The sequence below is a fragment of the Amblyomma maculatum genome, chromosome 3 (genome assembly GCF_055883805.1).
Source record: "Amblyomma maculatum isolate TAMU_Amacu chromosome 3, ASM5588380v1, whole genome shotgun sequence".
Lineage (NCBI taxonomy): Eukaryota > Metazoa > Arthropoda > Arachnida > Ixodida > Ixodidae > Amblyomma > Amblyomma maculatum.
The window spans coordinates 209,531,547-209,558,630 of record NC_139346.1 but is presented as its reverse complement, the minus strand read 5'-3'; the positions used below and the strand labels follow the sequence as shown (position 1 = coordinate 209,558,630).

The 27,084-nt window shown below is 46.2% G+C and overlaps 1 protein-coding gene across 3 annotated transcripts; it reads right to left on the bottom strand.

Annotated features, from left to right (window-relative positions):
- Positions 1-3,797: 3,797 nt before the first annotated feature.
- On the bottom strand, positions 3,798-26,147 carry tgo (Aryl hydrocarbon receptor nuclear translocator homolog tgo). 3 transcript variants are annotated; one of them, XM_084599498.1, is made up of 9 exons: positions 25,687-26,147; positions 23,333-23,393; positions 22,794-23,274; positions 22,570-22,717; positions 18,880-19,065; positions 18,393-18,567; positions 13,807-14,320; positions 6,242-6,359; positions 3,798-4,857 (listed from the first exon to the last, which is right to left on the bottom strand). In XM_084599498.1, exons 3-9 carry the CDS (start codon positions 23,241-23,243, stop codon positions 4,688-4,690), a joined length of 1,761 nt encoding a protein of 586 aa, XP_084455624.1. In that variant the 5' UTR covers positions 23,244-23,274; positions 23,333-23,393; positions 25,687-26,147; the 3' UTR covers positions 3,798-4,687. The 3 variants fall into 3 exon arrangements, with proteins under 3 accessions (XP_084455624.1, XP_084455625.1, XP_084455623.1); XM_084599499.1 differs by having other exon boundaries at positions 23,338-23,393; XM_084599497.1 differs by having other exon boundaries at positions 23,342-23,393.
- Between the last annotated feature and the right edge of the window lie 937 nt (positions 26,148-27,084).

Genomic DNA, 27,084 nt, shown 5'->3' with positions numbered 1-27,084 from the left:
ACCGGAGAGATGTCTCCTTGCCTAACACCTTCCTTTTGGAAATTTTGTGACTTTTGAGGGCATTAGGGTCCTTCAGTACTTTCACATACACACCGCGATTTTACAATGTACAAGTATGATTCCTGTACAGGGGCTGTTTATGTTCCAAGCACTTCTCTATCACCTAGTTGATAATGTCGATAGGATCTAATAAGTAGACTTTATGAAATCCTGCGCAACCCTTTGGTAGATTGAAGACTAGGTTGCCTCGATTCTATTGGCATGTACCTTAGTAAATATATCTTGTACATAACTGATAATAAGCTGACCAGTCTGAAGATTTTTCAAATACTTGACATCCCCTTATACATTTAGACAATGTTAGCACTCTTCCAAGATTCTAGTGTGCTCAAGGTCTTGAGGAATTGCATATACAGGGCAGCCAGTTTTCCTAGCGCAACCTCTCTATCATCTTTCAAGAATATGCAGTTACCCGATCTTTCTCAGCTGCTTTTCTTCTAATGCTTTCTTCATTCTTTGTTACTAGCAGAACGTCTCTGCACTTCTGCAACTCTAATTATCGTCCTGACTACCTCGGCTACATTGACTATCCTATCCATATTGGTAATGATGTTGCCTGCCATATCTTTCAATACATACATCCGATTTTTTGCTTATGCATAGTCTCCTCTTGGCCGGCTTGAGGTGGTGGTGGTGGTTACAAACTTTTATTTGCCCTCAGGCTACCGCCATTCTTCAAAGCATGCTCAATTCTCTCTATATTATACTTCCTTATGTCAAACACTTTATGCTTACCAGTTAGCTTTGATCGCTTCTTATGCTTTGGCGTTTCGTAATCAGATCTTTCGTCACCTTAGATGGTTTACCAGTATCCCAACTATCCTACCACGTACTTCTACTGTGCACTAGGTAATGATATCTTCGAAAATTATCATTCATCGCAGTCATCTTCCTCAGATAAACCTAAATATCTATTCTGCACAGAGATCCTAAATTCCCCCCCCCCCCCCCCCCCCCGTTAAGTGTTCTGATGTGAAGTATCTGAAGTATAAGCCCCCTCCTCCCACCTAATTTACATTTTTTTGCCGCAACCTAACTTCAGGCCATCTCATTTTCATAAAATTGGCTTCTACGACGGCATCGTAATGGGCAATTTACATGGATAGAATTTAAGAAACAAAAAAAAAGCAAAAATTAGAGGTTCTTGGTATCATTTTGGTTTTCACAGAACAGTAGCTTCAACAACAGAACAAGGCTGGCTTGGGTACCATGCTGAGCGCAACTTGCTCGCTAGTATCGTTACGCACACAAATGCGAGGAGGACATACGAGTACTTTTAAAGTGCAAAAGCAATAAATAAAAACAAAGTGTTTCCCAAGTGCCCCCTTCCCTCACTGAATATACCATATTTCCGTTGTCACTGATTAACTGGCACTGGTGTTCAGCGTAGCTTTCACGGTTACCACAAGCCAGCACTTAACACTGTTCTGTCTTCTCTTGATCTCTCACATGGAGCAGACGGGCCGTTTGGATGTGCAACTAAAAAAAAAAATCAGCATAGGTTTAACATAGTTTAACATGGAATTCAACGAAAGCTTCACAGGATAGTTATGCATGATAGAACTCTTTCGCAGCTCAATTTAACTGGCGTCCATGGCTGGCTCAGAGTCGAGGTGCAGCTGCTCCTCGTTCTTATACCCATCAATTGACGTCATGGCTTTTTCCATCGTGCGATGGCATGACCTGATGTCACCCACATGATTAATCACATGCTCCACAAAATCCAAAACAGGCTTTGTACCCAGCGTTGTCACTCTTCAGATAATGTGCAGCCTGCAGTTTTGATCGGGACTACACAAATATTTTCACAGGGCTATGAACAGTTTAAATCCAGAATAACAGTGCCAAGACATCAGCGCAGAAAAAAAATATAAACAAATGACCGCAACACAGATGTAGATATGGTTTTTCATTGTTTGTTTATTCTGCCTATGCAAAAGCAAGTGAGAGCACAAAAGGAAAAAAAGCAATGCCTGCAGTTTAGGCACTGTAGCCAAAGTGTGGCCACTGCAAGCATTTGCATTAGACGACAGCCTACCCTCCTCCTTCCTCTGAAGCAGGGGTCTCAAACACGCAGCACATGGAACTGTATGGTGCGGCCCACAGTCTCAAAAAAATTTCAGGTTTTGCTCAGAAAGCATATGCCAGCTTAACGAATTTATCCCCAGATAAAAAGGTTTTGTCCCCAGACGGTACATATTCTTTGTGGCAATGAACAGAGGCACTGGCCTCTTAAAACTGTGAACTTCGTAAGAGCGTCAGCTGCCTTCAGTAAAGAGGTGCCAGACAACCCACTTTCTTTCACCCCCAAGTATTTCACTTTTTCATTTCGAAATTTTACTATAATTGCCTGTTTTATTTTCTGGCTCCTGGTCCACAAGGGACGACATTTTCCCAATGCAGCCTGCACAGCAATAGAGCAATCTCTGCTCTATAGTTGTATGACTTTGACCGCAGTTTCCATACTTACGAGCACACTATCTGTCTCAATGAGATGATAGTGCCTGAATCTGAATCTAGTGCAAAGGGACTACTTGAAGCTCTGAAGTGTTCTGCTAGTGAACGTTTCATCACAGCATCTGCATGTTTCGAAATGCCTACCGGGAATAGACTGCACCATGGGCTCATGCCACCACACAGCCATGAAATAATCGAGAAGTGCCAATTCTCCCAATTAATACCTCAGCCAATTGATGCAACTGAGTAGTGCAAACCTCCACAGTGAATTGAAAGGTCTTAGCGTGTGAGAACAAATAATGCCATGTGCCAACACACGGCCAAGTACTGTGCAGCAGTAAGCAATCATGTGCACAACAGCATGAGCATTTATAGTGGCCGACCCGAATAGCTGTGTGTGCAGGTTAGCTGCTATGAAGCAGAACTTGAGCACTTGCTTCCCATAGAGCATGACCGCTCGTGCTTTTTGCAGTCAGGCACAATTTATAAAAATCTCGCTATTTATAGTCTCAGACATTGCAGATGACAATGTACAAGCTTCCTGGCAGCAACAATGCCGGGATTTCTGTAGATGACGCTTCAGGGTGGCAAAGTGGCATCAAATAAATAGGCTTACAAGCGATACTCAAGTTGCATTTTTCTACAGCAGAGGTTCTCAAATTGGGTTCCACAAGCTGCATCACCGGGTTTCCTTCCCTCCTGCTTGCCTTTCACTTCTCCTGTCCCACATATTGCAGCACTTGCAGACTAGGTGCAGTACCTCGTTCGTTTTAGAGCGTGACGACTGAAGCCAAAACAAAAAAGCAATGCATGTCACATTAGGCATATTTCTGGGCATTTCAGTGGCATTAGCAGCATCAGGTCAATTTGCCGTCAGTGAGCCCATTTGCACCGAAAAATCAGCATCTGCCAAAGTAGAAAAATATGTCTACGCTTCGCTGCCTTGTGAGGATTGATTGTAACTGGGAAGGGAAGGAAGGAAGAGGGGTTCCTTTTGCACATATTAATGGCTGTTCAGTTTCCTAAAGGCAAAGAGTTTCCAGACCCCTGATCCTAAGCAACAAAAAGCAAACATTTTTGCCCCCTCAATACTGCAGGCTTCTCCTATTTACAGAAATGGTCATAAAACCTTGCATCTTGTAATACAGGCACATTTTGCAAGTAAAATTTGTTAGCTCTTTTCACAGGGTGCCCAATATCAAGGTACAACTAAAAAGTAGTTTTTGCATTTAAGAAGAAATTACATCTCCAATACAGTGGTCAGCTGTCCCTGATAGGAGAAAAAAAAAAAAAAAAGACAGCTAAGCATTTAGAGCAGGCAAGGATACCTGGCAAGATGCCATTTGATTTTGGACAATTTGTTCCGGCCATATTTAACATGCTATGTTAAATGCTCTGCAAGGAAAAAAGAGAAGCAAATTTAGGTGCAAAACAGGCACGCAGCGTAAAACTGTTTCACCTTCCCAACGATAATGTGTAAAGCCTATATCGCATCTCACACAACCTTTTCTGGGGCTTCCTAAATTAAAATGCCTGTTAAGGTTGTCGTAAAAATAAAATGCAACCTCTGTTCCCTCAGCACCAATTACCGAGCAGAAAAAACTGCAAAGCAAGCTCCGATTCTCTGCGCCCAACAGTTGCCAGCTAGCATGTACTCAAAACCTGCTCACAGCAAGGAATGTTCTCCGAGTATTACCTTGAAATGGAGCTTATGTCTGGTGTAAAAATATGAGGAATGTACAATGCATACACCATCGTGCATGCTTATGAGTTAATCAGATCTGTGAGTCAAACAAAAATGTGCGCCCTAACTCATGCTTTTCCAATGCTCCAATCCGCATCAGTTGGCATGTGAAAGAGAAAAATGAGCAGCATTCGGAAATGGGAAGCCAGCTTGTCAGTTAACGGTGATGCTCAAAGGGCGCATGTTCCCTACCAAGCCGTGGCGCTGTGGCCAATCTGCCACAACGGGAGCAAAAGCAGAGAGACCCATCTTGGGTGCAGTACAGTGCAGTGTATTTCTGTGACCTGGGTTCTTTTTTTCTTCTTCTTCATGTGGATCAAGTACATTGCTGGTCCATCACGATGAGGCATGCTACCAAAACCCTTGCACGATGACGCAGCGGCTGCGGTTACAAAAGAGGGCCCCCTCCCCTGATGTGTGCGGCGATCACTCGGGAAATGAGTTGAACATGGAGAGCTCTTCAAACGATGCCGTGCCCGACTGGTCCAGCATCTGGAGCATGTCCGACAGCTCCTGCTGCTGCGCAGGGGGTGGGGGTGGTGCTCCTCCTGCCCCGGGTGGGGGCGCCTCACCCGGTTGCCACTGGCCCCACAAACCTGGCAGGCAAGAAAACAAATTTCTGTCACTTGTTTCCTTTTAAATTCCATGTGCAGCTATACTCATCGTCATACACCCAGCTACATCAACAGCAGGATGGCACAGACTTGCCCTCGGTGTCTCTTACCATTCATACTCATGTATAGCCCGCACCCCCCCACACTTTCGGCCACAAAAATTTGAAAGAAAAGAAAACACATAGAGAAAATGTGCCTAGTCTCACAAAATGCTATGAGATAGTGCCAGTTCGTTTTTCCCATACCGCATCCATTATCATCATTGTCGCACAACATGTTCCTGCGGCTTTCCGTTCCCAGTTTTCACAGTGCCTTGCCAAGCGCCATTTGGTTTTTGTTATCCCGTGGTTCATTCGAAAGCTTGCCGACTGCTTGCAGAATCCGTTGTGTTGCGTATGCCGTCGTGTGGCTGGCTGCATGCTTTTGAATGTGAACGAAAGCAAAGGGCAAGTGCAGGTGGTCCTGCACTGCATGCTTCAAAAGGGACAAAATACGTTGAGGAAAACTGTTAACAGGAGGCCGGGCGCAACTTTGATGTCAACGAAAAATGTGTTCGCTGCTGGTGTACGCAAATGCAAGACCTCACCGAGGCTAACCGAACCCGGAAGGTTTTCTGTAGGAAACAGTGCAAGTTAATTCAGTGCAAATACAAGCGTGCCGCAGCCACTCAATGTTTGTGTCAGCTGGCCATACAAGACAGAATCTCGGTGATGCTACTCTTAGTGGAAACCACGGAACAACTCTGAAAGGGCGGCTGAAGTGAGCGTCCCTCCAGTGCCAGTTGGATTCTACACGTGTGGCATTCGTTGTCACCAGACAATATCTCAACCAGTTTTAGAGTCACGGGGCTGTCAAACGCCATGGACGACACAGAGGGCGACCAGAATGAGCTAAGCTCGTCCAATGACGAAAGCAGCAATGAATGGCAAAATAAAATGTTTGCTTCTGTTTGCCAGCTTTTTAATTATCTGACACAGTAGTCACAATGTCACCACAGTTGTTAATGTGCAGCTGTAAGCATGATTCATGTGTAACCCGCACCTAGGGAAATTTGATGGAGAGTGCGGTCTACCCAGTTTTTGTTAGTAAAAATCTTTTTTGGTTATATGTTTGACATCAAATTAATTTTTTTTTCTCCACTTAGTAGACTCAACGCTATATCAGGAATACTGAAAAGAACTTTGTGATTACCATTTAACGGTGATGTAGTATATCCTCACAGAGGTCATCACAGTTTGCTTGAGAAAATGATTAGTGGCAGTGGTGATATTTCATTTCTCCACTCTCAGTACAAGCAACTCTTTGGCACACAATACAGAAGCCAACTTCAATTTCCCCTCAGTGTACCTTGAATTCACAGCCTCACCTGGCCGTCCTGCTCCCCCGGGTGCCAGTTGCGTGTATGTGGGACCCGATGGGCTGCGTGATGGGCTCAGCTGACTGCTGCCTCCACCACCTCCATAGCCACTGGCTCCATACTGCTCCTGCGCAATACGAGGGCCACTGATCAGTGCTGTCCTCAAAGCCCACGCTCTCCAGAGCCACAGAGCTCAAATTGCGAACCAGGTGACTGCACTCAATAGCCACATCAGCTAGCAAATGTACAATAAAAGCATTAAAGCTTGGAGGTCACTTATGAGTGCGCCACTGCAGTGCTTATATACATGCCACTACATCACACACACAACGCACTCTCTCTAGGCTGTCACCTAACTAGCTCATGCCGCTTATGTGTAGCGTGCTCGTTTGGCACGCAGAACACCTGCGTTTGATCCCCAACAGTGGAAATAGCAACAATTTATTTCACTGAATTACAGCAGAACCCCGCTACAGTACACTCGGATATAGTAAAGTGATATGGATGTCCCAGCTCATCTCCCATAGATAACTGTACCGCCTTTGCCAAAAGTAACCAAGCAGCCCAGACGGCCGGCCGGCGGAGCAGCGCAGGGCTGAGCGGCAGCGTGGCGGTCGCCATCGGTGGCCGCTGCTCCCCGGCAACGAGTGTAAGCTTGCTGACATAAGGCTGCTGCCTCGCTATCTTTCTTGGGATAACAAAATGTAAGCGAGCAGCGTGCACGGTGTCGATTTTGTTCCTTTAGAGCGCTGTACTAGTCATGGGGGCCGCTGGGCACAGCAAAACTGGCTCAAGGCTCATTTTTGGCAGGCGCTGTGAAGCTGCGCTCTTCATTGGAATACCTTGCGTGTTGAATTCTAGCACACAGCTCCCATAGATAAAACGCGTTGGAAAATAGTTGCATTCCTCTCGTTTAGAATGGTAGCATAGTGAGATAGGGCACATATACCGAACTCTTGGTATGGTTTTCCCCACGATTTCTAGTCTTCAATAGTGACGCTTCGTTGAGCTAGAGGGAAACAAAAACGAGGCAATATTTTCTGCTGTTCCAAATGCGGCCATTAGTGTCTATGTAATGTGGCAAATCCTCCAACGTTGAATTTGCCGCCACTTGCTAATGCACAGAAGTGCGTAACGGCTTTTGCGATTGTGACTCCAAACTGAATGCTAGAAAATCTGAGCAGAGATCGCAACTTCCTCAAAAATACAGTCAAACCTTGATATAACGAACACGCATATAACGACTTATTGAATATATTGAACGCTTCCGAAATATTTTTGTCAAACACATACTTCCTATAGCGAACGCGGTTCGGCATAAAACGGATATAACGAACTTCGCGACGCCAAGCCCTACCTCACTTTAATAGCAGGAGACAAGCTTTGTTGCACTACAAGTGTGTTGTGCGGCGCAGCAAACGTTCAGGACTACCTCGCATGCACTGACAGAGCCACAGATGCCACGTCAGCATTAAGAGTTGACAGCCAAAGAAATCATGTGCATCTCAAAATCGCTGACAGCACTGCTTCAGCTGCGGCGCAATCGAATGTTGCTTTTGCCCTTTTGTGTTTTAGTGTTAGCAGCGGCGTGGCCGCCGTAGCATTCTGTGCAGGCTGCGTCGGTGGTCATGACGAGTGTGGTGCGCGGGTGTGTGTAGTGCTGTGATAGCAGTGAACGTGAGAAAAAGAGCAGCATTGACATTAAAAACCAACTCGAGATAATTCAACGTGTGGAGAACAGCGAAAAGAAGTGCGTTCTTGCGGACTTATTTGGCATCCCAAGGAGCACTTTGAGTACCACTTTGGAGAACAAAGCTGTAACCAAGGATTTCACTTTCAAATGTCAAAGTCGGCAATAAAGAAAAAAAAAAAAAAAAAAAAACCAAGGCACAAGCACACGAGACCACACGGACAAGTGCACAGCGTCTTCGGCCCCCTGCGTTCAGCGACGTGGAGAAGGCACTCTACAAATGGTTTTTGGATGTCAGAGCTCAAGACATACCGGTGTCGGGACCGATGCTTCAACAAAAAGTGAAAGACTTTGCCTGTATCGCTGCCGAAAACCTGTATCGATGCCGACTTTGCCTGTATCGATGCCATCACCAGCTCCAGATGGCTGCAAAGGTTCAAGGCACGCTATGACATCGTAGGCAAAACGATCTCTGGCGAAAGCGAGACGGCTAACTGCGAGAGCATCAGACAGTGGTTGGAAGAGGAGTGGCCGCAAATCCTTGCAAAATATCAGCCCAAGGACATCTTTAATGCAGACAAAACGGGCCTATTTTGGCAGATGCTACTCAGGCATATCCTTGACACGCGTGGAGAGCCATGCCATGGCAGAAAGCAAGGAAAGGCCCGGATCACTGTTTTGCTTGCCGTCAACATGGACGGCACTGTGAAGCTGCGACCCTTCGTCATCGGGAGATTTAAAACCCCGAGATGCATGAAAGGGGGCCGCATACTCCCCGCAGAGTATGCTTCCAACAAGAAATGTTGGGTGACACGTGAACTTTTCGCGAAGTGGCTGCATGCTTGGGACTGCGAGTTTGTGCGCGAGGGTCGCAAAGTGTGCTTCCTCGTTAATAACTATACAGCACACAACACACAGATGTCACACTCAACAACGCTGAAGTTCGCTTTCTTCTGCCTAACTCTACAGCCAAGCTGCAGCCTTTAGATCAGGGCGTCATCAGGGCCTTCAAGGCAGTTTAAAAAAAGACTGATTGACACTCTTTTCGTGAAGCTTCGTATGAACCAGGACTTGAAGATCGACTTGCTGGGAGCAATCCAGAAGCTTGAAGCGGCATGGGACAGCGTGAAAGGCGAAATGATTGCCAACTGCTTTCGGCACGCAGGTTTTGTTCCAGCAGAGGCCCGTGCATCGACGATGGTGACGATCCCGACGAAGCAGAAGCAGAGCTCCGTGAGCTCGATGACGCCTGGAAATATTTTTCGCTTCTTGTTAGTAACGTGCCCAAAACAATGACTGTAAAGACTCTGCAGGTGACGACGACATCGCAGCGACCACGGCTGTACTGACGGACACCGAAATCGCTGCGGAAGTCTCTGAACATCCCGCAGACGAAGCTCAGGCTGGCCCTGCAGACAATGAGAATATTCCGATTTCACAAGAAGCACTTGCTGCATTGGATTTACTGTGCCGCCACCGCAGTGCTATTGAGGGCAGTGGGTTTGCCCTTGTTGAGTGTTTGCAAACTGTGGAACAGGGCATGATACGGAATGCGATCAACACAAAAAAGCAGGCCGCGATAGGCAGTTCTTAGCGCATAAATAAATGGACGTGACCCAAGTAAGCACCCTCCAAGTTGCTGTGCCTTCTCTGATTGAATTTTGCTGCTCTTGCATGTATTTTCTACAAAATTTTATATTACGAAATATGGATATAGCGAATTATTTTCCGATTTTTTAACTGTTCGTTATAATGAGGTTTCACTGTATTTGCCAATAGCGAATGAGTGATGTAAAAGTTCCCTAGCATATGATCCCCCAAGAACGCCTTTCACGAAGGTTTCCTATGAAGTTTTTCTTCCACTTGCAGTGAAACTACATCTAAAGCTTCACCCTGTTGCGGCCAGGGAGTTCAGCAAAGGCGGGTTTGTGAGCTTGATATTGCGCTGCACTTGGAGGTTTCACTCCAGTATCTTATTCATCTAGTTACTGATGGCCCCACTCTGCCAGCGGGCACCAAATACAGTCAAACCCGGATGTATCGAACCCAGATAATTCGAATTTCGGTTATATCGAGCTTACGGAATATCCCCTTGAAAATCCCATGTAAAAGTATAGGAAAGCTGCGTCTTATATCGAACTCAATTTCAGTGGTAGTTCGACATACTGAACTCCGCACCACGCATTAGAAGGTGTGCTTTCCCCAAAGTCGATCGCATCACCCTTGGCCATTTGCTGTGTGATGTTTTCAAGCCATGCACGGAAGGAATGAGAGTAAACAGTTCGGCGACAGCTGGTCTAGGGCAGCGCCGCGCCCTTCCTCCAAAGGCGCACGCAACTGTAGTGATCGTTTGCCGTGCACCAGCAAGTGACGTTTGCAAGCGATGGTAGCGCTGCAGCTTGGCCCCATGCATGCTCCGCCGGCCGGCAAGGCTGCTCGGTTACTTTTGGCAAAGACTGTACATTTTTCCACCTTTATAGGAAAGACATTTTGGCAAAAATCGGGTGTGGAAGCAGGCTCTAGCTTTTGGAGCAGGCATGGGAGCAGAAAAGCTTACTTTGGAGCAGCAAAAGTCAGGTTTTGGAGCATGCTTGGAGCAATTTATGGGCTTTTCAGAGCACTTTCAAGCAAGCTGATGAAGTTCTACTAAGCACATTTTTCTGTTCACAGCTACAGTAAGCTCTATTTAATTTAGCCTCTAATAAAACAGAAAAATGTTCACATTAACCTGAAGTTCAAATGAAATTAAAAAAATTGCTGAAAACAGTTTGCATTACAGTAATTTTATCTAATGAACACCTTCATGACAGCTACCTACATTTGAGATGAAGGCCAAGTTTTTCCCCGTTTCGTAAAGCGCCTTGCTTTGCGCACACTGTCGGGAAGGTTGAAGGATTACGATTACTCTAAAATCATAAAATCATGCCTACTCTTTCGCAGGGCTACTGAGTGGTATTGATTGATATCGCTGCCCTAAGCGGCCTCCTCGTGTTTTGAGGATGCTTCACCACAAAGCAGAGTGAAGCATTGCGGTGAACCGCGCAGTGCGGTGGGTGAAACGGCAGAATGTGGATGCATGCGCGGAACATTTGCGTATGCGTCATAATAGAGTGATGCTATCTTAAAACAAAAATAAAAAAACAGTGATGCCCCAAGCACCGTCCGATACACACGCCTAATAGCCGCCGCGGGATGGTATGAAGTAAAAGCGAATCCAAAACGATCCGATTGAGATTGAGCATTATTTTCGGAAATGGCAAACTTCAGATCCTCATCATACCTGCCGCAGTGTGCACAATGTGCATGGGAACGACTGTCCGATGCAATTCAGGTTCAGGGAGGCTGTTTCAGTGATCGCTGGCGGAGCGTGTCGTACCTCAATGGGTTGCCGGCCTCCGGTGCGCTTAACGCACACGGCCCATCATTGACATCTACCAAGTGGACACAGGTGAAGTGCAGCAATCAGCCATTGCGACGCCATTCGCAACGGTGCATTACAGCTAATCACACCCACGTTTCTCACATGTGTCACCTCATGCATGTGTCACCTCAAGCGGCATCTGAAACCGATTTCTGTACATTAAATTATCGAAATAAACTATTTCGCAATCCCTTTAGAGTTCGATACATCCATGTTCGACTGTATAGTAAAGATTTTTGCCTGTCCCAGTGACTTTACTATGGGTAAGAGCAGTCAAACCTCATTAATTCAGATCTCACGGGAGTGAAAAAACGTGCCCGAATTATCCGAATGACGTATTATCGAATGAGCCACAAAAACTGCATGCGAACTTTTTTTTATCGCATACCTTTACTTCGCGAAGAAGTTAGCAATGCTTGTTTGCTTTTTCGCAACAAGCTGGGCAGTGAGGGCCAGTTTTCGGACATGGGACAACCCTGGAAGGGTTGTCCCACCGGAGCATCACACGGGCCGTGGTCATCGCTCATTATTTCATCATCGCTTAATTAACTGGCCAGCGACAACAATGCCATCATCAATGGAAGTGTAGTAGATGAAATTCACTTCGGTGGGGAGCAGGACGACACATGACTCTTCGTCGTCGTCGTCTTCCTCTGCTATTGGCGCTGCAGGCTCCAAGCTTGTGTCAGAGTGCACAAATCCACAGCGCCTAAAACAGTTGGTAACCACTCCTGCTGACGTGTGTGCTCACACGTGAGCCAAAATATGTATGACACTCAGAAGCATAATGATGCACGCCTGCTTCCGGTCCATGCAAAGAAGCACAGTGCGATACTTTTTTTTTTACATATTGGATAATGCCTTGATCCACGGGCTGCAGGCCGGCGGTAGTGTTAGGAGGAAGAAACACGAGCCGGATCGACATGAGCCGGATCGCCTGCAGGTTGGAGACGTTGCAGTGCGCGGTGAAGTTGTCAACCATGAAAAGCACCTTGCGTTTTGTCGCGCTGAAATGTCAGTCGAGGTCCTGCAGCCAGGCACAGACTATCTCGGACGTCATCCAAGTTTTATGATTTGCTCGGTAATCCATGGGCAGGTGTTTAACGCTGTAAAAACATCCAGGCTTCCATGCCTTCCCAATGACCAGAAGGTGGCAGGTGCTCCGTGCCCGTCATATAACAATCACTCACTCCTTGCTTCTTTTACTGCCACTGCACGCACCTCTTTTGAACATAATCATCTGATCTGGGAGCACTTTGAAGAAGAGTGCAGTTTCGTCTGCGTTAAAAACGTCGCTCGGGTCGCTACCATGTGTTCTTTAAGCGTGTTTTCGTCCACTTCACCCCTTTCAACGCACACGGCCTTAAAACAAGGCCATGTCTGTCTTTAAAACATGCAAACCAGCCCTCTGAGGTCTTGAATGAATCAATATTCATTCGGAGGGCATAGGTTTCGGCTTGTGCACAGATCGATGGTCCGCTTAACGGAAGCTTTGCATCACGTGCAGTAGCGATCCACCGCAACAATGCGTCCTCCAGAGGTGGGTGGGCTACAGAAACGCTTCTGACTTGAGTGGAACTTCACACTTTCAAAAGCTTCCATTATCTGTGCTTCATTCTTGACGTATGTTGTCAGCATGCTTCTTTTGATGTCGAATTGATGCATCACCTGTTCTCTAAAAATGCCGTCCTCCAATGCTTTAAGGATCTTCACTTTCGTCGCTAGATCCTTAGCCGCATACTTTGCACGTTTTTCCGGCACTGCTATCATGACAGAAAGCAGTAGCACTACCAGAGTCCCCTGGCACCACACATTTCGTACACAGACACGACACAAAGCACCTCGCAGAAAATGCAAAAGATGGCTGCTCCGACAGCGCGCTATCCAAGCTTCAGCTCTATGCAAGCTTCCAAGCTCTCGTCATCCAAAAAACTAGAGAAACTAGAGTAACAATCTCCTCCTTTTGTACGTTAGCAAATGCAATTACAGATGGAAAGATGATAGCTGTAGCGACGCGCGCTCCCAAAACCCACCTATGATGATGATGTTCAGTGCAGAGCAGCGCCGCCTTCTGTACGTTTCTAAAATAACGGTTTCCGGTCCTTGAGGAATGATGGCCGTAGCTATGTGTGTTCCGAAAACTCGTTTCAGCGGCAGCGTCGACCCGTCTCTAGTCCGAATTAACCGGTGCACACGCAATTTAGCACTGAATTAACGAGAGTTTGCTGCCTTAGACCTACGTACATTTTTGAAGGGAAGGAGTGAGCAGGCTGAATTATCCAAATTTCCAAATTAAAGAGATTTTACTGTATCCCCATTACGGGGGCCTCCTCTACATGTCTGACTTCATTTGGATCCTTCCCTGCTATCCTGACCTCATTCTCGAGCTGAAATCATTATTTCCACTGGGCAATGCCACATTATCTGTAGCACAAGCTCCCTAACACATTAAAAAGCACCCACCTGTGGGGGAGGTACTCTGGGTGGTGGAGGGGCGCTCCAGGCCTGGGCAGGTGGTGAGCCCTTGGCCAAGCGTGGCCCTCCTGCATAGGGCTCATAGCCATATGCCAGGGGTGCTGTGGGCCGCCTGTCTGCCGCTGACCGGTAGGCATCCGCCCGAGGCAGCGAGTAGTCCAGGCCTTCCTTGGTGTGGCCGCCATAGCCCAGCGGCAGGTCGGCCGGTGCGTCCTCAGTGCCAGCCGTGGTGCCCGACAGTGTCTTGGCTGATGTGTTGGTGCAGACCACATATTCAACGTCGTTGGTGTATGGGTTGAGAAAGGCGAAGGAGGAGGTACGCAGCCAGAGCCACTCGCGATTCTTGGCACGCAGCCTGTACATGACTGACATCACCTGGCCCTTCATCTTGAGCACCTGCTCAAAGTTCTCCTTCATGTGTCCCTGGTCCTCCGGGTGGAAAAAATCGAAGCAAGGCTTGCCCAGTAGCTCCTGGGGCTGGTACCCCAGCACTGCTGTCACCCTACACAGCAATAGAGACCCAGGGGCAACTATAAGTACACAACTTAACGCTGTGTGCCGCATGTTTAAACAAAAAAACTCTCCATCCAAACCACCATCTGCTGAACATTAACACTGCTGATCATTGCTAGAGGGCATTCTGGCTATCCATGTGCGCACTGTGATGGTGTCAATTTGGTGAGAGTGGTGAAAGGCCGCTTCAGCTACTGCTAGTGTTTCAGAGTGATGTCACTTGGGAAGCACTAGATGCGAGAGGCACGTGCTCCAATACAACGCCAAGGATGTGATAATGCAAGAGATGGGGCCGAATCACCGCCATGTAGTCACGTCGGTCAGCCTGCAATGTGGCAATGACGGCGTTATGGCTACAGTGACTTATCTCAGCACTAAGGAACCACTGTGCTGCGAAGTCTTGTCACACAGCGAGGACAACAAATAGCTATGGTAACGGTCAGACCACGACACCAGAGAACAGGCTGATTGTGGGGCACTGTGTGCGGCAAGGGTACACTGGGGCCCCTGCGATGGCATATAAGAGTGTTCTCTCTCTAGGTGTCTGAGAAGCTGTAAGTATGCTCATCTCATGCTATCCTAAGTGGGCATCAAATTCGTCAGGTTTAAGGGGACACCCTGTAGTTTAAACTAATTTTGGGAAGTTTTATTGTACATAGATGAAAACAGCACACCTAATGTGTTTTAGTGTGCTGAACACAAATATGCAGTCCATTTTTGCCTATCGATGTGTCCAATATGTCAATTTTGAAAAATTCATTAATTTATGACAAATCATTGTGCCCATGTTTTTAATAACTTCCTTATCAAACACTGTTAAAATATAATGTCTATGTGTTCTACACGGGCCAGGGAGAGCAACTATACCATTCTTTTAATTTTTGCTTCCCTGGCATAAAATGTATAAACTTTTCAAATACACCTATTGTCAAACACACCAAATACAGTCAATGATCGAATTTTCGGACATGCCCGATATTCCGGACGTCTTCGCGGCACCGCCACGAGCCCCATAGAATCAAAGTATAAGGGCATCTGAAATTTCGGACGCTCGAACCCCCCCGCCATTCAATTTTTCGGACTTTTTGACGCGACGGAAGGTCTGAAACTGCAACTGCGTCATACAAAGCCGCCATTTTTGCTATCTCCCAGTTTACGTACATGTCACAGCTTTGAACCACTAGCTGTACTAGCCGTACTAGCCGTACCTAGCCATCACACACCGATTTGGTCTAGCCACGCTGGCCATGTTTACCAGCGGGAAGCGCTGTCGACGCCGCGACCGTTCCGCCTTTTCACTGCGCAGACTCATCGCAGACCACAAGGTGTTTTTTCGCTACGCTGGTGCTTGGTTTTGCTACGTGCTACGTATTGTGTCAAGTGTGCTCTGTGACGTTAGGCCTAGGTGCTTCGACATTTCGCAACAAGAGGATTTTGCTTGCCCGCGATGGCCCCCACTCCGTCCTCATCGATGGCATCGAAGCGTGGAAAACAGTACCATCGGTTAACGATGGAGAAGAAAGCCACCATTATTAAACAAGTAATGAGAGGCCGATCGCAGGCTGACGTGGGTAAGGAGTTCAGCATTTCAAAGCAAACAGTCTCGGATTTTATCAAGAACAAGGGCAAGATCCTGGAAACGGCCGAAAAGCCATCTGGTGCCAAAAAAAAGAATGCAAGCCAAGGTGTCCATCCAAAGCTTGAGGAAGCCCTCATCGTGTGGCTTAATTCAATGACTGCAAAGCGGTTGCCGGTCTCAGGCGGCGTCTTGAAAGAAAAAGCGGAAACTGTCGCGCTTCAGATGGGCATTGACGATTTTAAGTTTAGTGATGGGTGGCTGAGAAACTTTAAACATCAGAATGACCTCAAGTTCAAGGTGTGCGGTGAGAGCGGCGCCGTCGACAATCAGTTATTGAGCAGTACCGCAACGGAAAACTGCAGTCTTTGTTGCAGCAGTTCTCTGCTGACAATGTTTTCAACTGCGACGAAACTAGCTTATTTTATAAGATGTTGCCGGAAAGAACGCTTGCTTTTGCTGGTGACCCATGCCACGGTGGCAAGCACAGTAAAGAGCGGCTGACCGTTCTCATCAGCAGCAAGAAGCTTCCCTTGCTTGTAATCGGGAAGTCGAAGAACCCGCGGTGCTTTAAAGGGGCATCGCTGCCAGTGTTATACGAAGCCAACAAAAAGGCATGGGTCACTCAGCAGTTGTTTTGAACGGCTCTTTTTTGTACTTTGGTGTTTCGGAAGCCTAATACCCCGTCCTTGACTGTTTTGATCCCAGAAATATTCTTAAAATGGTACGTCTTTTTCATGCATTCGTTTTTTCGGACTGCCTGATTTTTCGGCCGTTTTTGCGTTCCCTAGAGGGTACGAAAAATCAGTCGACTGTACAAAGCAGTTTATCAGCTGTCCATACGTCAGCGCTACACCTGGAGATATTTTGGGCAGCAGTATGCGCACTAGTTAAAAATCCCGCTTTGAGAGGATAAGAACTTTCAAAACAAGGTCAGAGTCTATTTATTGTAAATTTAAGCTTCAATGGATCTTATCCTAGAAGACTCCAGTCACATAACCACCAATCAATCTCTTTCTCTCCTTTTCTTTTCCAATGCTCGCTCAGTTTTCAGCATCTGCAGCACACACTGGAGCAGTCGTTCATGACTGAACGGCGACGAATGGAGTCTCGTTTCCCGGCACTTAACTGAAGTCTCCCCAACAAAGATTGCTTGCGGCAGGTAACAGACGTCGAAAAAAGCCTTCACTGATCTTGTGCGCGGAGATTAATTAACATTTTCCAAAGCCAAAAACTTTGAAAAGAAGTGGCGTGTCTAAGCGCACACTCTTCAGCGGCGTGATGGGCGCCGGCGCAGCCCATGCCACCAATCCTTCCGTATGCGCACTGCGCTGGCTCATTGGGCTAATCGTCGCCGGTGCTGGTGGGTCTTACGGCTCCTTGCGTGTCCGAGATCGCCGTTTTTCGTTGTTTTTTACTAGAGGCATGAGCCGTTAGAAATTTGTTTTCAACCAAACGCGGTAGCAGGGCAAAATGGCAGACGACGCTCTTCTGTGCAGCAGACGATGCTTCCCGGCGTCCAATTGGGAGGCAGGAATTGCCCCACGTGGTGCGAAAACACCAATGGCATTTAAGATTTTAGCATTGTTTTGCAATGGTCTAGCTTCACTGAAGCTGGATTGAGAACAGTTTCCCAAGCAGAAAGTAGCAGAGTGCAGCTTTCGAATGATATCAAAATGGCCGCGCTCCGATGCGCCGTTGCCACGGAATGCGAGGTTGAATTGATCAATCTTAAGACTTTTTATGAGCTAAAATTGTCGCGTTACTGGCTTCAAAACCTAATAACGCAATAAACACTATTCAGAGAACCATAATATTTCAGAAAAGCGATTGTTTAGCGATTTCTCGCTGTTAGACTCTGGTTTTGGGGTTTTATGTGACTGCGTCCTAAGCTACCACTTCAGTAGCGTGTGAACATGGTTTCACACCCCAATTCGATAATGGAAGCCCATATTTCATTATATCCACAGTTAAAGACTGCAGGAGTGCATGGTACAGTTTCAAGAAAACACACACACCCGATATTACATGACAACGTGGAAAACTCCTATCTTTGGCTCCTCTTGCTGATTTTCGTTTACGTAAATGCACTTTGCTGCTCACTCTTAATCACTAATTCCTTAATTTGTGTCTCCATTAACTCATCTGTCGCAAGCTACCACATTATTTGAAAGGCCACGTGACACAAATATAAAGCCCTGCTTCAACCAAGCCTTACAAACAGCCGTGTGTGGCCTAGGTGGAGTGCGAGTGATTCAGGATCCAGAGGTCCTGGTAAGTTCAATTCCCACCTTAAAGGAGCTATCCAAGTTTGCAGGTGCTGCACGCTATGTAGTCTTGTGACATTAAGCAACCCGCTCACCAATCAGTGCCCCAGCCATATTCGTCTGCCAATTACCACTAGCCATGCTAGTGATTTCTCGCTCACAAATAGGGCCTTTAATGCTATTGCACTAACACAAAGTGATAACAAAAATCTCCTAACCTGGGGTCCACAAAGGTGAACTTTCCATCAACAGAGTGCCGGGAGATGAACTCAGCATTTGAGTTCGATCCCACCAGGTCACTAGGGTTGGGGGCGCTGGTCACCTGAAGCCTACCAATGGCCACTAGGCAGCAATGGCTGCCCCCGTCCTGGTCACCAGGCTCCACCTGCACCCCTGCACACCAGCAAATTCCAAGCTGCACTTTACAACTAATATTTTACACCTGCATGCAACACTTCAAAACAAATCTAATCCTAAACAAACAGGGTCAGGTGGCCCCCATGCACAGATGGTACTCGGCCACAGAACTTGACATCTGGTTCTTATCACCCTCCATTTCAAAGGAACTGCAAAGTAAATGGTTGGTTAATAGAAGCTCTAATGCTCCACAGTTCCACATTTTCATGGTTGGCCACAGTTCCATAGAATGCAACAATCAGCACTGTGGGATAAACCAAATCCAAAACAGAAGAGTGGACCACTCACCCGAAGGCGGCCAGTTTTTGATGTAGCCGGTGCAGTGAACAACGGCGTAAGCGGCACCGTCAGGCGACGGGCCCAGGGCATTGCGCTGGCGCAGCCTCTGCAGGCCCTGCACGTCAGGCTGCACATTCCCCAGCTTCATGCGGCAGATGAACCCCCGCCGGGAACCCATGCACAGCCGCATCGACGCTGCACGCACCGGACAGACAAGCAACACACACATTTAAGAAAAGAAACATCAAATGGCCCTCAATAGAGATCTTCCAGCCAACGGAGTCCACCAATTATCATGACTCTATGATAAAAACACCTCACATGTACACGAGTTTTAGTTGACCACCAGCACAGTTTTCAATAGGAATGAAAACAGCATGGCCTATATTTTCTTTAAAAAGCTGAGCTAAGCTTCTCAGCAAACGCACGTCCTTACAAAAAAAAAACTAAGGTGCACAGCAACAGTGTCATCACAGCAAGGGCTCACTGATATGAGATGCTTAGAAGCAACAGCACTTCCCCCCCCCCCCAATACCAGAAAACAAAATATAGCCTTAATGCCAAGCTTGGAAAAATTAATCTCTTTTTGCTCAATTTTGTTTTACTTTCACTATGTGCACCTTTCGGTGCATGTAGCAAACAGTAGCAATGACAGTATAGCAGTGGTCAAACTCATGACAAAAGGCAACAAATAATGTGGAACAAAATCATTTTTCAGGATCACTATAACAATCTAACACAAGTAATGTGCCTTAGCGCTTAACAAGTGCCCATTAACATCCAGTCTACTGCACCTGGCACGAGTTTTCTTTCGGGACTTCCCCATAGGCTATGGATTACATATGATCAGTGGTTTCCATGTGTTGACAAACTCAAATGCCATGTGTTGAAACATAAATCTATCTAGGCATATAATATGACAACTAATTTCAGCTCCCTGGTAGGTCACTTTTTGTTCACTAGCTGATGACGTAGAAGAAATAGTTATTCGAAGCGGGGCAGTCTGAAATGTCAACAAAAATGCCGCCGAGTTCTCGCCAGGAGCTACATATTTGGAGCCATTCGCGTGATTCCGCTGCTTCAGCAGCAATTTTTATTTTTTATTTTTTATGACAGCAGTAGCGAGAGTCCAAGGAGAACTTAACGAGCTCTGATTTTAGCTCGGATGATAAATCAGTTAAATATAAGCCTGGAACTTCAAACTAGTGGTCAAGAGAAGCATACTTTCAAATTCAAACACTCGCTCTTGAGCAGTTACACATGTTTAGTGTGTGTTCCCGTTATTTTATTTCCATTCGCTGGGGTTCCAGCAAAATAGAAAGCTGTAGTATATGAGGTGGCTCGTCCAGAACTTCGAGTGTGAAGCTGTTTCAGTCACACCGAGTGGTTATGAGATGAGCCCCTATTTTTCAGACAACAGCTTCTAGAGCAGATTTGACAGGACTGAAAGACACACACAAGCACAAACAAGGCGTAGTGCTTGTATGCATCTTTCAGTCCCGCCTTTTTCGTGCAGTTTTACTCTTTCGCTTCAAATGCACCAACTAGCCCATCAGAGTGTCTTCAGTGGCAAACGAGATCGTAGATTGGTATTTATATACATCAAATATGAATGCAAAAAAAAAACCTTTTAGCTCTGATAGAATTCAGTCTGTACATGCAAAGGAAGAGGTTTAGTAACAAGTCCAGTTTGTAGAAAGCAATGAGGAGCCAGGATCGCTTCCTTGGTTGTTTCCAGATGCTTCGCCCCCTTACACCAGTGACATGTGAAGAAGCCATCGCAATGGCTTACAGTCACCACGTTTTTGCTCATGCTCCATCCCCAAGAACCGGCCTGCTCCAAGAACCGGCCTGCTCGTACACAAGTGAATAGTTATCAATGGTTCACCGCTATGCCCCTAAGGCACCACAAACAAGTCATTGCGTTTCTCCTCATAAAATCGTGTTTCCACCGGAATGGGCGCTTAGTATGTTGGCTTGTTGGCATTCTTTGATGCTTCGCCCCTTTGCACCTAGGCACTGCAGGAAAACAACTGTAGCAGCGCCACTAATTAATTTTTCATGTTGCAGGTGCTCATTAGCACATGCCCGGTTGATCGCAAAACATATTATATGACCACAGTTTGTCAAAATTTCAAACATAGTCATTCAAAACGTATTAACCAGAAGAAATATAGTGTAACTCTATTGTAAAAGTTTTACTGCCCCAGATTTTCAGCGTATGAAACAGGAAATCGTATGAACCAGGAATGTGCCAATGAGGTTCTACTGTACTTCAGGACATTAAATATCAGTCCTTCGGTAATTTGGCTTCACCACATTTTGTTACTGCAGTTGAGAGATTGAGTACATCAGTTTCACCATAGGAACTGAACGACAACCACAGCTTCCAAACAGCATTAAAAAGAGAGACTGCATAGCATATTTGTTACCTTCTGAATTATTTTTATTCTGGTATTTTATTTTAATATTTGTGCCTTTTTTACTTTTCAGGTGTTTGTTTCAACAAGTCTGCACACATTTTTTTGTCATGTCTAAGTTAAAAAAAAACAACATTTTTGTATGTATTTGAAAGACCATTTAAATTCGTGAGTTTCAGTACATGTTATAGCAGAATTATGCAAATATATTGTTTAATAAAAAATTTTTTCCAGCCTTCTGAGTCTCCTGTTTAAAAGGAAGCTGAAGAGGTTTGAGAATTCCGATGAGAATAAATGGCGCAAATTTATAAAACTTGCAGGCAAAGAATGCAATTCTTTTTGCCCTAACATTTGAAATGCTGATGTAATCACCAAATGAAGTTAGGTAGCTGTTCACACTCCTCCGCATAGCATTACAAAAGGCTGACGCAGCAACAATGACGTCATGTATAGCGGCGTTACGTTTCAAATGAAGAAATGGCTGTCTGAAGTGATAGCTCGCGAGAAGTTGACGAGCATAGGCGACGCATGACAGCATGTGAGTGGAAATCTGAAAATTTGGCACTCTGCATTACACTGACACATTGAGGAGAAGGAAGCTTGATCTTTTTAAGTCTATGATTATGTAATCATTTTAAATGCTAGCACAAAACTACTTTCAGCACCTTTCCTTCACACTTCGTACAATCGAATCATTGAATCTACAAATGCCAGAACACCACTTCAGCTTCCCTTTAATTACATGTTCTGAAAAAGCTATGCCAAAGAAATAAACTTATACATATGCAATCCACATTTTTAAAAGTAAAAGAGGCAATGTAACATCTTTCATATAATCTGAAATTTCTTTATTGCAGCTTGATTTTTATGTTCATGCATTTTCAACATCTTGTAAACTTTCTTTCCAAAAGTTCGCACAGAAAGATTTTTCACATTATGTATAGTGCTCAAGTAAATATTATTCAAGTATATGAAAGAGCATTTAAATACCTACATTTTAGTATATGTTACACTAGGCTTGTTTAGGGCCCACCCATCCAACCATAGGCCATAGCGCTTATATGAATGACGGTTTTTGCTGTTTAGCACCAATTTTTGTGTGTTGTGGAACACACCGCCCCATCTGGGCAGATAGTATGACAACTGTAGGCACAGCATTTGTGTGGCGCATTTTTTTTTTTTTTTTCGGCAAATGGCACCGTAAAGAAAATATTTATTCAGAGCGAGGTGGATCTCAAGTTTCAACAAAAATGGCATTGAGCTTGTATCAAGTACTCACACTGATGTCCTTCCTTCTTGACAGTACCAGTCTTGAGGTCAAGGATTCGCCCCGCGCTGGAGGCCTCCTGGGTGGAAAGCTGTTCGCGCACCTTCTCCACGTCTTCCGGGTGGATCAGGTCGTAGAGGCACGCATTGAACCACTCAGACTGCACAGCAACAAGGCCACATGTAGCCAGAACCACCACCACTCTTGAGACCCTCCCCCACACTCGCACAACCCACCTGGGACTGGTTGAGCACGGGGCCGACAGAGTCGGAGACGTAGATGACACGCCCCGTGTCGCAGGAGACCACAAAAAGGAAGCCATCAGCTGCTTCCAGAATGAGGTGCTTCAGCTCCTGGTCGGTGAGGAAGGAAGGCTTGTAGGTGCCGTCGCTGCTCGTGTTTCCAGTTCCGCGAAGGGACTTCATGTGGGCCACCGCCATGCGCAGGATGGTCAGCTTGTCGGGCTTGCGCGCCAGCGCACTACATGTGGGCACCATGTCCGAGAGCTCCGTAATGTAGGCTGTCATCTTGTTGCGCCGCCGCCGCTCGATTTCGCTGTGGTTCTCCTTCTTGGCAGAGAGGGACTCGAGCAGCTCGCCGCCGTCGCCTGGCCGCGGTGCCGCCAGCGCGTCGGCCGAAGCAGGCCACGCCTCGTACCGCTCCTTCTCCAGGGCGTCCTCGTCCATGCGGCCAAACTTGCCGTCCTCATCGGCAGCGCTGCACACAGCACAGCGCGACACTGTTGCACACCCTTTCACACCAAATCAGTGGCTACTCAACTCACTCCTTGTAGCAGCTGGCCTTCCGTTTCTTGAGCACCTTGCTGCCGTCTGCAACTGGAACAGCAAACGACTGTCAGTGCCAATAACACAGGTAGCATGTTGCAGTGCATTGAGTTGCAGGGGCCTCTAGCATTATGCAAACAATGGACTCATTTACTACACGAGTCACCACCAATGTGATACTCTGTTTATACTACATAGCTATCACAGTTACTTCTTTAACCAAAAAAAAGGGGGAGGGGGGGGGATAATAATCTCAAGGCTTCTATTTTTCTCTACCTTATTCATTTTGAACTGCACTTACATATTTAATAAATGAAGTTCAAATCTCGTAACCACCTATTTCCATAGGCAAATTCCATTTCTGCCTGACCCCAGTGTCTTTCAGGTGTATTTTGAAGTTACCCAGCTTTGAAACTTTTTGCTAAACTCGGGTTGGGTTCTTTGGGAATACAGGCAGATTATAACTGAGATGCTCTGTCAACACAGTGGCAAATTCGTATTACATGAAATATATTTTAGATCAACTTTGCAAATTTTCCCTCAAGGAATACCTAGGCGAACTGCCCCGCTGATTTACAAAACAACACTGCGAACTCGTTTATTCACACTTACTTAATTTTAAAAGGCAGCGTATTCAAACTGATGCTTTAGTTCAGTTCGAATACAGTACATGTAAATAAAAAGGCTTTAAACTAATAAGAACTAATAGTTAAAGCAATAATTCAAAACAAATTTTTTTCCCCCTTCCAATGTTGCAAGTGCCACAAGTCTGCTGCATTTTCCACAAAAGAAAATGATTGTATTTTCAAGAAGTTCTACATGAATAAGCACTGCAGGTACAGATATGACAGCACTAAACACTTCAAAACTCTGCGCATGCAATGAGGTGTAACATGTTTTTCAAACAAATCTAAAAGGCAGGCTTTGCTTTTGGCGCATATAAAACTTTCGCTTGCATATCAAAAAAAAAAAAATATTTCTGACAGCAGCGGTTGATTTATCAAATAACTGTTTGTCCTCCAACATAGTAAAGACGATTAAGGCAGGCTTTGCTTTTGGCGCATATAAAACTTGCGCTTGCATATAAAAAAAAAAATAATATTTCTGACAGCAGCGGTTGATTTATCAAATAACTGTTTGTCCTCGAACATAGTAAAGACGATTAACTTCAAGCAAGAACTTATGGGTGAAACAAGCCTCCATCAGTTCAACCCTCCTGCAATGATGAATGGCTCATGTGGCCATGCACGAACTTGAGAGCTCTAATTATTATACAGGCTGCATGTAGTATTACAGGTCTGAGGGTAATCAAAAACAGTCTACACACACTGTATGCTAGCACAAGGAGCAACAAACTTATATTTAACAGCAGCTGGACGCACATTGCAGTTTTTGCCGCAACTACAAGGCAAATACTATTACGCTGTTAGACACTGATGACGTCCCGATTTAATGATCAATAGCACAACATTTCGGTCCGTCACTGATGTGCTGAACAAATTTAGTTTCACGCACCAATTTCGAATGCCTTTTATGTCAATGCATGAAACTGCTTACGGAACAAAACATAGTAGATTACAAAAGAAAAAACTTCACATAACAAGCTGACAGGATTCCATTATATACTTCTACTTTCCGGCAGTACACAGAAAAGCAATGATAAATTTGACCGCCAGCCACATCTCGCTCCACCTGACGTTTGATACGAAAGCGCATGCGAACACCACTGATTTCCGGCTTTTACGTTTCTACCATACAATGGAAACAGTGGGGCAAAAACTATTTTATCGAGATACCAACCAACTGTTTGGAGATGGATGAAACTAAACACAAACAGTTCCACTTATCGTGAAGTCTACTCCGTTGCAACACCAGCACCATACAACCCGCTGTGTAAACGGCCGCCCGATTCGTAAACCTTACGCCCGACAGAAACTTCTACAGGCTCAGTTCCGGGGAAAGTGCTATGTCACTAGCTGTCACCGAGTTCAGCAGAAGGCGACGACAAAGCGATCGCGTTTCGTCCGCGCTGCCACCGGAGATCCTGCTCCACACGACGGACGCGGAAACCGCAATTACGTGGTACTACATACAGGTGTTTCAGAGACTATATCACTTCAATGACATCATTATTTTAAAAAAACTGATCGCCTCAGCCTGCATATGTGAAAAGCACAGGCCTCGTACTACTGTAGTACTGTCCGTGAACAACGTTCGCAAGCATGGGACGGATAACCAAACACGAAGCAGCTCCTGAGGTAAGCGCGTCACACCTGGACGCTGCGAAGCCTCGGCAAGCGCCGCTCGAGAAGCAGCGCAAGATGTGCTCGGCTGAGTTGCTCACCTGGGTTGGCTGCCGCTGCCATGGGACTAACGCGTCCAGGCGCGACCACCGGCCCCGGGGACCGCCGCCACGCGCTCCGCACGGACCCGCAACGACAGCTCAACCATGCGTTCCTGCGGCACAGCGCTCGAGAACGACGACGACGGCGAGGCTTCGCGAAGCCGCGAGTGATACCCCGCTCGCTCCAATACCCCAGGCACGCACTGATGCGCGCACGGGGCCCGTTCACGGACAGACACGGAGAACCTAGCCGCCAGCTTCTCCGCACAAGCTGTACACTTTACTCCCAACGAAGCAACGCTGCAGTGACGAATGTCAACTCACAAAAATGGCCGCCACTCGCGCACACAACGCCACATGAACACACAGCGGCCCCAGGCGCACAGGCAGCATCAACGTTACTAGGCTAGCATAGCACAGCCGAATGTGAAGAGCCGCGAGTATGCCGCGAGGATCTTGCTTGGCTTGCTTGCTCAGTTGGTGCAGTGTGGAGTCTGGCCTAGGTTGGCCCAATAGGCAGCGTTCCCCACCAGAGGTCCCCAACGAGCAATAGCTTTCCGTTTTCCTTCGTGGAAATAGAGAAACCATATCGAAACCTTGCTTTTACATTTACTCTATAATTCCGTAAGGGCACCGGCAACTTTAATCATAACGCTTCGTGAAAGCAGCTCCTTCGACGGAAAGCTACCGAACCTTGCGGTTTTACCTGTTTTACTTCTATCAGAACTCTGGAGTCTGATCTTCCCTAATTAAGTGCGATGTGCTTACAGGCTAAACGTGTGCTCAAAGCGCGCACACGTCGCCGCTCCGTGTGTGCGCTTGCACGTGGTCGGCAGCAACCTTCGCCATGGATCCATCCCACTAATCCCAAGCAAAATTATTTTATTAGCTAGTATTTTGGCGCTAAAGATAAATGAAATGACTGGACCTTTATATTGTATTCACAAACAGTTTTGTTGTTTTCGCCAAATTGGTATGTAAAACAAGGTTCATATATAACGCCGCAAGAACGGTGTCGATATCTCCGATCTTCCATGCTCCTTGGTCGGGGGGGGGGGGGGGAGGGGGGGGAGCTAGAGGAGAAATTGTTGTTAGTAAGAGAGAGAGAGAAATAATATTCATTGCCATCAATCATAACCGCACTGACTGCACTGCAGAAGTTTTCCCGTCTTCATTCTGCTTCGCCCTCGTTATAATGGCACGTATACCCACAATGGGGGATAGGCCAGAATTCGTTGTAGATGACATAATATAATTGATAATGTCGCTTTGATATACATATACAATATGTATAATATGCTTTATCCAATACGTTTTATCCAGCAATACGTATTCGTTAGCTTCCCAAGTGATAAGCGCAAATTAAAACGCGCACGCCGTTCCTTAGGTTGCTCACCG

What these genes read in the sequence shown, in the direction of transcription:
- tgo (XM_084599497.1), bottom strand. Translation starts at nt 25,708, where the DNA reads ATGGCAGCGGCAGCCAACCCAG. An exon ending in CAAAAACTGGCCGCCTTCGG is followed by an intron (nt 18,568 to 18,879) that starts GTGAGTGGTCCA and finishes GCTGGTGTGCAG; the next exon opens with GGGTGCAGGTGGAGCCTGGT. An exon ending in CGGGGGAGCAGGACGGCCAG is followed by an intron (nt 4,858 to 6,241) that starts GTGAGGCTGTGA and finishes CTTGCCTGCCAG; the next exon opens with GTTTGTGGGGCCAGTGGCAA.